A 10,826-nucleotide genomic window follows, 5' to 3' on the forward strand; every position below is an offset into this window, starting at 1 on the left:
CAACCTTAAATTCACCCTTCAAGAACCTGTACTTGATTACTCCCTTAGCTTGTCTAGATGGTAAATTTATGCTACTTTTTACTGGTAACAATAAGTCACTTCCAGCCTGTATCTGTTGGTTAGAAACACTTGCTTTTGCTGGGTTGCCTTCTCTCTGTTAGCAAAGAAGGACTAGTACATTTGAAAACAATTTCTATTCCCTCAGTGATTGTCTTGTTTTTCTCCACAGGATCTAAACTGCCTTGTAAGAAACAGTAAGTCCTTTTTTCTTCTTCCTGGTGTTTTCATTCTTGACATGTTTTTTAATTGAATTCACAAGCTGAGTGTTTCTATTTAAACCACTGAAAGGTGTAGAACTAAGTATTATTGTCAGGGCTAGTGTTGTAAGCAGCTCACCTCATGAATCCAAAAACAACTCCATCCGAAAGAGGAATTGGAGATTGTCTGCATTTCAGAACAGAGTTCTCAGAAAGAACAGTTACAAAATGATTTAACTTCTGTTCAAAATAGAGCCAGTCTTAATAAGGTCCCACCATAGTTTTTAAGGATAAGCTCGTGTGTAACGTGTATCCATCCCACACCAATCTTACTAAATCAGCATTTAGAATTAGATGCGAACTTAATGGATTCGCAAGGCATGATGAAGAACTGTACAATGTAACTTGGAAAAAGAAGTTGATAATAATGACTGTAAGTTAGCAGATATGAACTGCAGCCAACTGCTGAGGGAGACTAGGCATACCAGTAAAAAGCCTATGGTCAGTACGAATTTTTAAAGGGTATTGAACAAGAGGAATAGCTCCCTTAATCAATACAGGTGATAAAATTATCAGTAATAATGCAGAAATGTTCACTAAATATGTGTTCTATGTTGGAAAGTAACTGGAGGATGTATTTCCATACTATACTAGAAAACTAAATATGAAACAGGAACTCCTAAAGTTAAATATTTTTGTTCTCGGGGAACATGTCTACACATCCATTAATGCACCATAATTACAGTGCATTAAGTTTAGTACCTGTAATAATGGATACTAAACTTAATGCACCATAATCAGTGCTGCTGTGCATTAATGCAGATGAACACTTTTTTGTGACCAAGTCTACTGTGCATTAGCACAGTTTTTGCCAGCCGCGCTAATGCTCACTAGATTTAGTCTTCAGTACATCAAGTGTCTCATGTAGACATGCCCTGGATCAGATAACTTGCCACCCAAGTGTTTCAAAGTATAGACAAAGCATGTCATAACTGTTGGTTGAGCCAGAGGGGTAGAAAAGTTAATGTTTCAATATTTATGAAGGGTAAAAGGGATGACTGGGTAAGTATAGGCCAGTTAGGCTAACACATCATGGGTTGGGGGGAATCATGGAAAAGTTTATATAGAGTACAATCAATAAGGAATGGAAGGAGAGTGATAGAATTAAAGCCAGTCAGCATTGTTTGATATGACCTATTTTCCTAAAACCAACTTGATATATTGAGACTTCAGCTCTGGTTGACAAAAGTAACTTAGTCTACTACAACTGCTGTGAAGCACTGACTTTGTATGACATGGCATTCTTATTAAAAACAGTATTGCAAAAATAATGTGGCACTTTTAAGTACAATAAATCTTTCAAATTGACTTTCAAAGGTGATCTGTGGCATGCCCAGGGATCTTGTCTGTTCCTGGCTCAATGCTATTCAATATTTTAATAGATGATCTGGAAGAAAATATAAAATCACTGCTTGTAAAAGTTTTTTTTTTTTTTTTGTGACAAGGGGGGATAGCAACCTGAACCAGGCTTCTCAGTGCAGTGTAGTGACTAGATGAACAAATGAGTTCCTTGTATGTAGAAGAAAACAAGAGTAAGCAGAAAGAGGGAGGTGGTTAATAATACTGTATATAGTGTTAGTGAGACAGTTACTAGAGTCCAGTGTGCAATTATTGTACCTAGTTTGTATAAAAAGAGGTTCATAAATCAGAAGAGGGCTATAGGAATGATTCAGGGTCTAGAGAACCTGCTTTGTAGTAAAACTAAAGCAGCTCAGTCTATTTAAATGTGTTCAAGAGGAGTTAAGAGATGGTTTCATTTAAGGACAGAAGTTTTAACATAGGAAGGAGATTGTTCATGGGAAATGGGAGTGGAGTGGGGACAGGACCTTTCTGCAGGTATGGCCTGAATTCTTTGTTCCCAGCTATATGACCTTGCATTTTGTCTTAATGCATTTGTTTGAATGGGTCCAATTTAGCAGGTAATTCAGGTCACTGTATGTGACCCCTCTGTCCTCATTTACCACTCTGACAGTCTGTCATGTGGTAGTGGTAAATAAGAGTGGATGAGTCTGTCATCCATAACATTTTAGCAGTGATTTTTATTTTTACATCTATCTCACTGATTAAAAATACTGAATATCATCAGGCCTAGAATTGATCTCTGCAATTCTTCAGTAGAAAAACCTGCTTTTGATCGTGGTTCCCTATTGACAGCTACTTTTTGAGATCTGTCAGCTAGTTTATTTTTTTTACATGTGTACTTTATTGATATTGTATAGTGTTTTTTTAATTGCAGTGTTGTGTGATACAAAGGCAGGTGCTTTTCAAAATCCGGTGTATATTGCATCTATCTATCAAACTTGTCAAACCTAATTTCATTTTATGATGAGATGACAAGATCCATTTCCTGTAGCACCATATTGGCTAACGTGAATTATTTTAATCTATAGGATTTGTTAAGTCAGAAAAGACTTAAGAGCCAGTAGCTAGGAGATGAAACTAGACATATTCAGACTAGGAAGAAGGCAGTTGTTTCCAACAAAGAATATAGTTATTCATTGGAATAGTGTATGTAGGGATGCAACAGATTCTCTGTCATCTGATTTTATTTTATTTATTCATTTATTTATTTTATTTTTAAACAAGGGTAGGTCTAGCCCAACGAGAAATGCAGAAGCTACTGAGTGAAACTGGTCTCTTTTAGGCAGGAGTTCAGACTAAATTATCAGTGCTCCCTTTTTCCTTGTGGAACTTAAAGACAAGTATGTCTCCACAGAAAACCCAAAGCTTATAGTCTTCACATGTCGTACATACTGTGTGCCTGGCTCTCCCCATGATCAAGACCACCTGCTCTTTGTGCAGATCTCTTCTGTGACTCATCACCAAGGTGTCTATACTGTGCAAATCACACAAGAGGAAGTCATACCTCCATGCACTTGAGCAGGTTTTGTGTCCTCCAGCAGAAGCCAGCAGATCCGTACAAACTAGCCACAATGTACAGTGCCCACTAAGATGGAAATTAGCTTAAACTAAAGCAGGTTGGGAGTGTTTGACACAACAGAAAAACTCCTGAAATCTAAATTTTGTCCAGTGAGGAAACGGTTTCCTGCTCAGCTCTAAGAAACAGCTTTGGTTTGACTGGCAGGTACCTGCATGGATGAGAGCTGGCTACAAAGTTCCACATGGACACCCTCTGCACCAAGTTTTCTTGATGTCTTCCCTGATGTTTTCCGTGATCAGGAGGAAAAGCTACTCCCAGTCCTGCGGATTGAATGGAAAGTTGCTACAGATGGTACGTGATCATCATTCATCAATATGGAAAGGGAGCTGTTTATAAAGCTTAAGGATCTATTAAAGATAGTGATAAGACTGTAGTATTAAAAGCTGTTGGCTAGTCTAGCTTTGAAATAGGTTTAGGACAGCTTACCTACTGGGCATGAGACCATGAGGTAAGTAACCCCAGGGGAAATTCTTCCCTTCCTTATCACTCAGGCTTTATCAGAGACCATGTGCTGTTGTTTGAGTGGAAGCACAATGCTTAAAGATAGAAGAAGGGGAAAAAAATTAAATGTAACCATGGTGTTAAACTCTCCCATGCTGAGGGCAAGTTCCCAGTGCCATCAATATCTGACCGAGGGACTGCATTCTGCCACCCTAAACAATCTGATTTTCTTATTACTAAATTAGGTTTTTATTGCACATAAAATGCTTAGAACATGCCAAGTACAGTACTAAGAGATGTTCCAAACTGATCCTGTTCACATGCATTTTACTGGAAATTGGTTTTACATATGTCTGCATGCTGTCAGCAAAAGGAGCTTTCTAGAAATGTGCTTAGTTACTAGCATTGTTTAAGGGTTGGAACATGTTTAATGGTAAAAAGACATGTCTTTAAAACCATAAACTTGTGGAGAGGAATTTAGCCAAAAATGAAGACAAGTAGATGGGAAATGTACAAGTTTTATTTACCACTGGATAGCAGTCTATCCAGAAACCTCACACAGTTGCTTAGGTGCAGTTGTCTCAAGTCCACTGCAAGTTTCTTCAGAGTGGAATAATTAAATTCAGTTCCTTTAACATAAATCTCCTATATTATATCCACGGAAGCTCCAGAGCTGGCACCTTGGGAAATGCAGCCCAGTGCCAGTAGAAGATAGTGGTTACCTTCCAACTTTGCCCCTTTGTTCAGTTTTCAATTACTTGTGAAATCTCCCTTAGCCCCCTTTCCCACTCTTGTTGGCTGTAATTCTAGACTGACCGGCATCAAGCAGAAGAAAAATAGTTCTCTATGCAAAGCCAGATGGTACGTTGCTAGATGTGTCTTAAGGCTGGTGTAGACTTTGGTTTGCACCACTGTAACTGTATTAATTTAGGAAGGCATATAGCTAGTGGCACAGCCTTCTAGTATGGACACAGTTATAAATGTGCTGATTGGTGTAAGGTATTCAGGTAAGTACATTTATGTGTTTGAGATACCAGAACCAGATATATCAGCCCTACAGTGTAAGAAATAGAGTAAATGTGGAATTGTCTATTAAGGTCCTTTCTCCTGTCCCTGCTCCATTGCCGTATAACAAAAGTCAGCCTAAACCATGACCACTCCCCTGTCGTTTCTCAGCCTGTTTCTATTTGTCTTAAGAAGCTTCTCCAATGCCAGTTTCTACAGCATGCTGAGGTATTTTATGAATTGGCACAGCAGTTAATGGGGGTGCAGCTTCATCTGAGGATGGCTGTCAGCAAGTGAATAAGCAAGTCTGCTTTATCTGATGGGCTATAATGAATGAGAGTAGGCCTGTTGTATGCCCCAAGTGTGCCGGAGATCGTTATGGGGTTAAATTTTCTAGATTTAAAATTCCTAGAACAAAATGCAGATTTCTTCCTTTCAGCTAGTATCCAATATCTCCGAGGAGTGGAGCTGGCTGTGCTGCGGGTATCCAGTAATCGACAAATCTGTGTCCAGTTTGACTTTCAGAACAACCTGCCTCTTCAGGTCCGTCCAGATGGAAGCCGGGTGAGTGTGGAGGGCCCTGGCAAGATTATGTATGTCACAGGTGTGTTTCTGTTTTGCTCGATTTAAAATAGTCAGGCTGTCAGTGAAAGGAATAGCATTCTTAGCCAGGCAGGTTAGTCCTGAGCTTCAGCCCTTTCCTTTGAGAGATCTAGATTCATTTTCCAACTCGGCTTAAATTTTCTATGTGACCTTGTACAAGTCATGTCCTCTTCTCTTTCCCATCTATAAAATTGGGGTGCTGATGCTCCTTTTCTCCTACCCTTTGTTATTTAGATTATAACTGTCCTCTGGCAAAGAAAAACAGAGACTTTTAATTACTGTATGTTTGTATGGTGCCTTGTACAGTGCTGCTGAAATAAAAATAATCTTAACAACCATTATTCCCTATGAAAAAGTAATGGTATGATGTAAATATATTGCTTTTAATTCATTCTTTGTATCATCAAGCTACTTCTTTGCTATATCAGGAAAGGAAGCCCTGCAGTGACTGCTTGCTCTTTCTACGCTATTTCCTTTCCAACTGCCTCATCCATCCACAGCTCCCTTTGGGAACAGCTTGAGCTCAGTTCTTGGGACTATTTGAGATTAAGCAGAAGAGTACTGGGGACAACAGCTCAGGAGCATACAGATCTTTCCCAGGAGTTTTGCCTCCTCTCTCATCTGTGAGAACATTGTAGGTAAAGAAGCAGAAATGAGAAATGACAAAACACAGCAACTACTTAGCCATACATACAACTACTTGGCAGCACAAAAATTTTCCTCTCAAACTGTATAAATGCCATTAATCATAACTTGCCTTTATTACAATCTAAACTGTCTTCAGTTCAGCACTTTAACTTGAGTAAAACTAGGCATGCAGCTGAGTGCACCCTTGCCATCGTAGGCCAATAGTTCCTTAGCATGACTCAGGCTTTACCATTCCAAACCGAGAGAGTTTTGGAGGCAAGGTCCAAGAGACAGACAATATTCAATTAACTTGGAAGCTGTTGCTTATCATGGCTGAAGAAAAGGATGAACTATGGGAAAGAGAAAAGAATTGATAATTTCAGTGACTAGACAGTTCAGTTGTGAGAATGAGACTATCTTATCCTTTGTTTCAGTGGAACTTCACTTTTGATCGCTTTGAAGTGGAGCCTGGCCAGCCGTACCAAGTGACTGTTCATCATCTGCCCAAACTGGGTGTAAATGGAGACCACAACTGCAAATCCAAGTCTTTCAAAATGCCTGGTAGGGAATCCTCTGATGGTTTCTACTAGGCCTTGAGATTGGAATACCAGTTTGCCAGTTCTATAAGTGGCTTTATACCTTTCTAAACCAGACTAGTTAAACTGATTCATGAGTCGCAAGTAAGATTCATTACAGGGTGCAGGGAGGTGAAAGAATTATAAAACTTGCTTTTCTCAAAAAACTAATGTTCAGAAAGTCTGTGCTTCCAAAGTAACAAGCTGCTACTTTGATGTACGCAAAGGGTTAAGCAAAGTATGTACAACAATTCATGGCAGACCCTTCATAGCCAAGCTTCCAGAACCCTGTGTGAATAGCATCCTATAAAGTAAAGCTTTACTCGTAATACAATTCACAGAGTCAGATCTGTTGTAGTTAAATTTTTCATTCTAGATAGCAGTAGCTCCTACAGAAGTAGATGGTGTACACAAGTCCTTACATGCTGTGTGGCCAGCTGATCAGAAATACTATCGCCTAGCTTCTGGCCTCCAGTTTTGCTAGAGGATGGAGTGGGCAGAGTTGTTCTTTCTGTTGGGTTTAGCTTAGGGGCGGGCAATTATTTTGGGTGGAGGCCTGCTTACTGACTTTTGGCAAGCCATCAAGGGCCACATGACAGGCAGCCAGGGGCAAATAAATATTAATTTTCTAAATGTTTTAGGGGCCCCACGGGCCAGATAGAATGGCCTGGTGGGCCGCATCCAGCCCGCGGGCTGCACTTTGCCCACCCCTGGTTTAGCTGCTCCGAAAAAAACAGGTTGGGAGTTGTAAAGCTTGAGTGTTTTTTGTTTGTGTATGTTTAAGGTCCATCATGCTGTTGATATTATGCAGACTCAAAAATATAATCTGTCAAGTCAGTCTCAGAGGGAAACACCATAAGTGCAGAAGAATTATGGTCAGCAAAGATAGTCCAGCTGGTGGACCTGCTGTGAGCTCAGAAAATGCTGACAGAATATCTTTGGTGGGATGGGGTCTGTGGCTGTGAATTTTGCTGCCTCCAGAGATGAATATGAAATCATGACATGCCTTTTTAGAGTTCAATACCAGGTGTCTCACTTTGCACAGACCTTCCCTCATTAAGGGTATTTTTACACATGCAGGAACTACAGAGCCAGGCGCTTTGAAAAGCGCCCAGTGCTGCATCACTTGCAGTTGTATAAGTGGTGAAATGCACGTCAGTATTAAGAAAATGACAGCAGTCTGCTTTTGAAGTAAAATACATAGAAGGTGGTGTAGTTCAAAAGTGAACCACCACCATTTCCTCCATGCTGACACACATTTTGCTGCTTATACAACTGCAAGCAACGCAGTGACATGCCTGTCAGCTTGTGTATGGAACTGAGCAGATTCGATTAATCAAGTCTATCTGCCAGATCTCCACAGTCTACCTGCACAAAAATGTATGTGTATAAATGACCCAAATGTTAAGGGAAGATTATAGAATGGATGTAAGTTTTTTGTTTCCTCTGAAAAGAGATCCTTGTCTTCGGAGGATCCTAAAAATGGTGTAATTAAAAGAAATGGCTCATACTTGTGCTACAGTAATACTATTTTAATTGTTCTGTTTTGATGCTTTTTTGGTGGATCAAAAATTGTTTGCGTTCTGATATTCTAAATGTAAGTGCAACATCTCAGTGTGAAAAACCAACAGCATCTCCTTTTCCTGCAGATTGCAAGGATCCTCTGATGAAAAGAACCATACCATGTTTGCAGACAGGTAAAGCATGGCTGTACTTGTCATAGCAGTGGGAATTGGTGCCCCCATATGACTGCCTAGAAAGGTTTTGTAATTCTGAAATATCTTTATTATTTGCAGGCAGTCTGTGGGAACCTAACATTTATTTTGAAAGTCTGGATGACAAATCTTTTTTGGTGAGTTTTAGCCCAGGGATGGAGCCAGCCCGATACCGGATCCATGTGACCAGTTCCCAAGATGAGCAGAACTCGTGTAAAAAAACCACGCAGGATATCTCTGAGGTAATCACTTTCCCTTCCACATCTGTACTGAAACCACTCTAAACAAAATCATTCTCTACATTTACTGAATAGCATGGTAAAGGCAAAACCCAGGGAGAGCTCATAGTTGTGTCTGGCTTTGTTTTGGGGATTCAGGCAGACAAGAATCCAGCTTCTGAGAAGAACTGGAAAAATGGTAGGAGGATTGAAAGACGTGCCTTATATAGAAAGACTTAAAGAGCTCAATTTTTATTTTAAAATTAAATTAAGGGGTGATTTCATTCGTCTATATATACCTACGGGGGAACAAAAATTTGATGATCAACTCTCGGTCTAGCAGGCAAAAGTAAATGAGATCCATTACACCCGGCAACTAACATTAGATAAATGTGGGCTAAAAATAAAGAACAATTTTTTGAGAATAACAAACTATTGGAGCAGCTTGCCAAGTGTAATGGATTTCCAGCCCAGTGGCAATTTTTTTAAATCGCAGCAGGATGCTTTTCTAAAACAGATGCTGCCATTCAAATAGGAATGAATTTGGGGAGATCTTAAGGCATGTGTTATGAGGGAACTTGGACTAGATGATCAGTAGTCACTTCTGGACTTGGAATCCATGTAGTCCAAATGAAGATCTCCACATAGCAGTATTTGGGAAACCTTGAAGAAAAATCTCTCAAATATTGACATCTGTTCCAACCCTCTATCAGGGGTTTAAATGTGAAGTCTACATATTTATAACTGCTAATCTGTCCCATCCTGTTTAGATCCACATTCCTCTTTCTCTCAGTGCACTGATACATAGTAGAATTGCTAGAATGCTATATACAACAGTCTGACAGAGGAATAATGTCTAATTGAAAAACAAAAAGTCCCTACCAGTTACTGCAAGGAATATATAACCCCAGCAAGATACTGGTCGTCTCTTATAGATTATACATGATGTTTACCTGCATATTCAGGTACCACAAGTAATAATGGAGAGAGAGCCTCTGGGTTAAGAGTCTTGTATCTCAGGTTTAAAGTTGTTCAATGTACAAGCTTTCTAGCTTATGTCCCACTTTAACTTCAATATTTTCAGGTTTCAGTACTTAACTCTGCAACCTCAGTGCCCTATCAGTTGTTTATAATATGAGTGACAATCTTTTTCTGGAGCTGCTATGTGGTAGCTCTTTTCTCCTGCCTAAACTAATTAGAAACTTTCCCTTTGCCTTGCTCAGTATCTTCATATCCTTTGACTCGCATGGTTTGCTCTCACCTGTTTCCCTTCCCCTGCCCCCTCAACCCCAACTTCCAGTCTGTTTATTTTCTGCCTTTCCTCATCACTGTTCTGTCTTATATCTGCAGAAAGGGTTGCAGCAGCGTGTGAATGTCACATTCAGATTTGAAAAACCTATAAGAACTTGTTGCAAATACAAAGTCCAGGTAAGTTCTCGCCTGTTCTTACTCCAGGGAGAAATAAGTATGTGATGAATCATCTCTGACCGGTTAAGCTATTACTAGGACACAGACCTCTATCAGAGTTTAATTCCCAATTTCCCACTCACCAAGAAAGTTGGGCCCACTCCTGCAAGAATACTTATTATATTATGAATACATTCTCCAGGTACGATCCTCCAAGCCCAAAGAGAGGTAATCCCAACGAGGATCAAAGGGGGCAGGAGGGCACACAAGCCCTCATGGCTCACCAAAAGCATCCGGGAATGTCTCCTAGCTAAAAGGGAGGCGTACGCCCAGTGGAAAGGAGGAGACATCACCAGGGATGACTATTCTGCAGTTGCTCGGGGATGTAGGAGGGCAGTCAGGAAGGCCAAGGCAGAGATGGAACTGGGACTAGCTTCCCGGATTAAGGACAATAAGAAGTCCTTCTTTAAATACATAGGGGGTAAAAAGAAGGTTCCAAGTAATGTGGGGCCCCTGCAGGACATGTTAGGAAATTTGGTCATCACACCAGACGACAAAGCCAACATGTTTAACGATTTCTTTGCTTCCATTTTCCTAAGCAGGGACCAGAACAGCTACCCCCCGCTAGGTCCCCCTCAGGCCCCAGGGGAGGCACACCTGGGTACAAGCGTTAGTGAGGAAGTAGTTAGGGAGCTTCTGGAGAGACTGGATGTATTCAAGTCAGCCAGTCCGGACGATCTCCACCCTAGAGTACTAAAAGAATTGGCTGAGGTCATTGCAGGACCCCTGGCATGGCTTTACGAGCACTCGTGGTGCTCTGGTGTGGTGCCAGAGGACTGGAAGAGGGCCAATGTGGTTCCCATCTTCAAAAAGGGGAAGGAGGAGGACCTGGGAAACTATAGGCCAGTTAGTCTTGCTTCGATCCTAGGCAAGCTGTTCGAGAAACTTTTATGCTGGCACGCATCCATGAGGGGCCA

At 40.6% G+C, this 10,826-nt stretch overlaps 1 protein-coding gene across 1 annotated transcript in view; it reads left to right on the plus strand.

The window, feature by feature from the left end:
* Positions 1 to 208: 208 nt before the first annotated feature.
* IL17RA (interleukin 17 receptor A) overlaps positions 209 to 10,826 on the plus strand; it is a gene marked incomplete at its 5' end in the record, with an annotated part of 23,897 nt that continues 13,279 nt past the window's right edge. The window contains 7 exons of the mRNA XM_019515548.1: positions 209 to 254; positions 3,403 to 3,549; positions 5,144 to 5,268; positions 6,369 to 6,495; positions 8,159 to 8,206; positions 8,306 to 8,466; positions 9,793 to 9,870. Of these exons, the coding sequence (XP_019371093.1) occupies positions 209 to 254; positions 3,403 to 3,549; positions 5,144 to 5,268; positions 6,369 to 6,495; positions 8,159 to 8,206; positions 8,306 to 8,466; positions 9,793 to 9,870 (732 nt within the window). The remainder of the gene's footprint in view (positions 255 to 3,402; positions 3,550 to 5,143; positions 5,269 to 6,368; positions 6,496 to 8,158; positions 8,207 to 8,305; positions 8,467 to 9,792; positions 9,871 to 10,826) is intronic.

Source organism: Gavialis gangeticus, unplaced genomic scaffold (assembly GCF_001723915.1).
Source record: "Gavialis gangeticus isolate Ggan-Ray unplaced genomic scaffold, GavGan_comp1, whole genome shotgun sequence".
Taxonomy (NCBI): domain Eukaryota; kingdom Metazoa; phylum Chordata; order Crocodylia; family Gavialidae; genus Gavialis; species Gavialis gangeticus.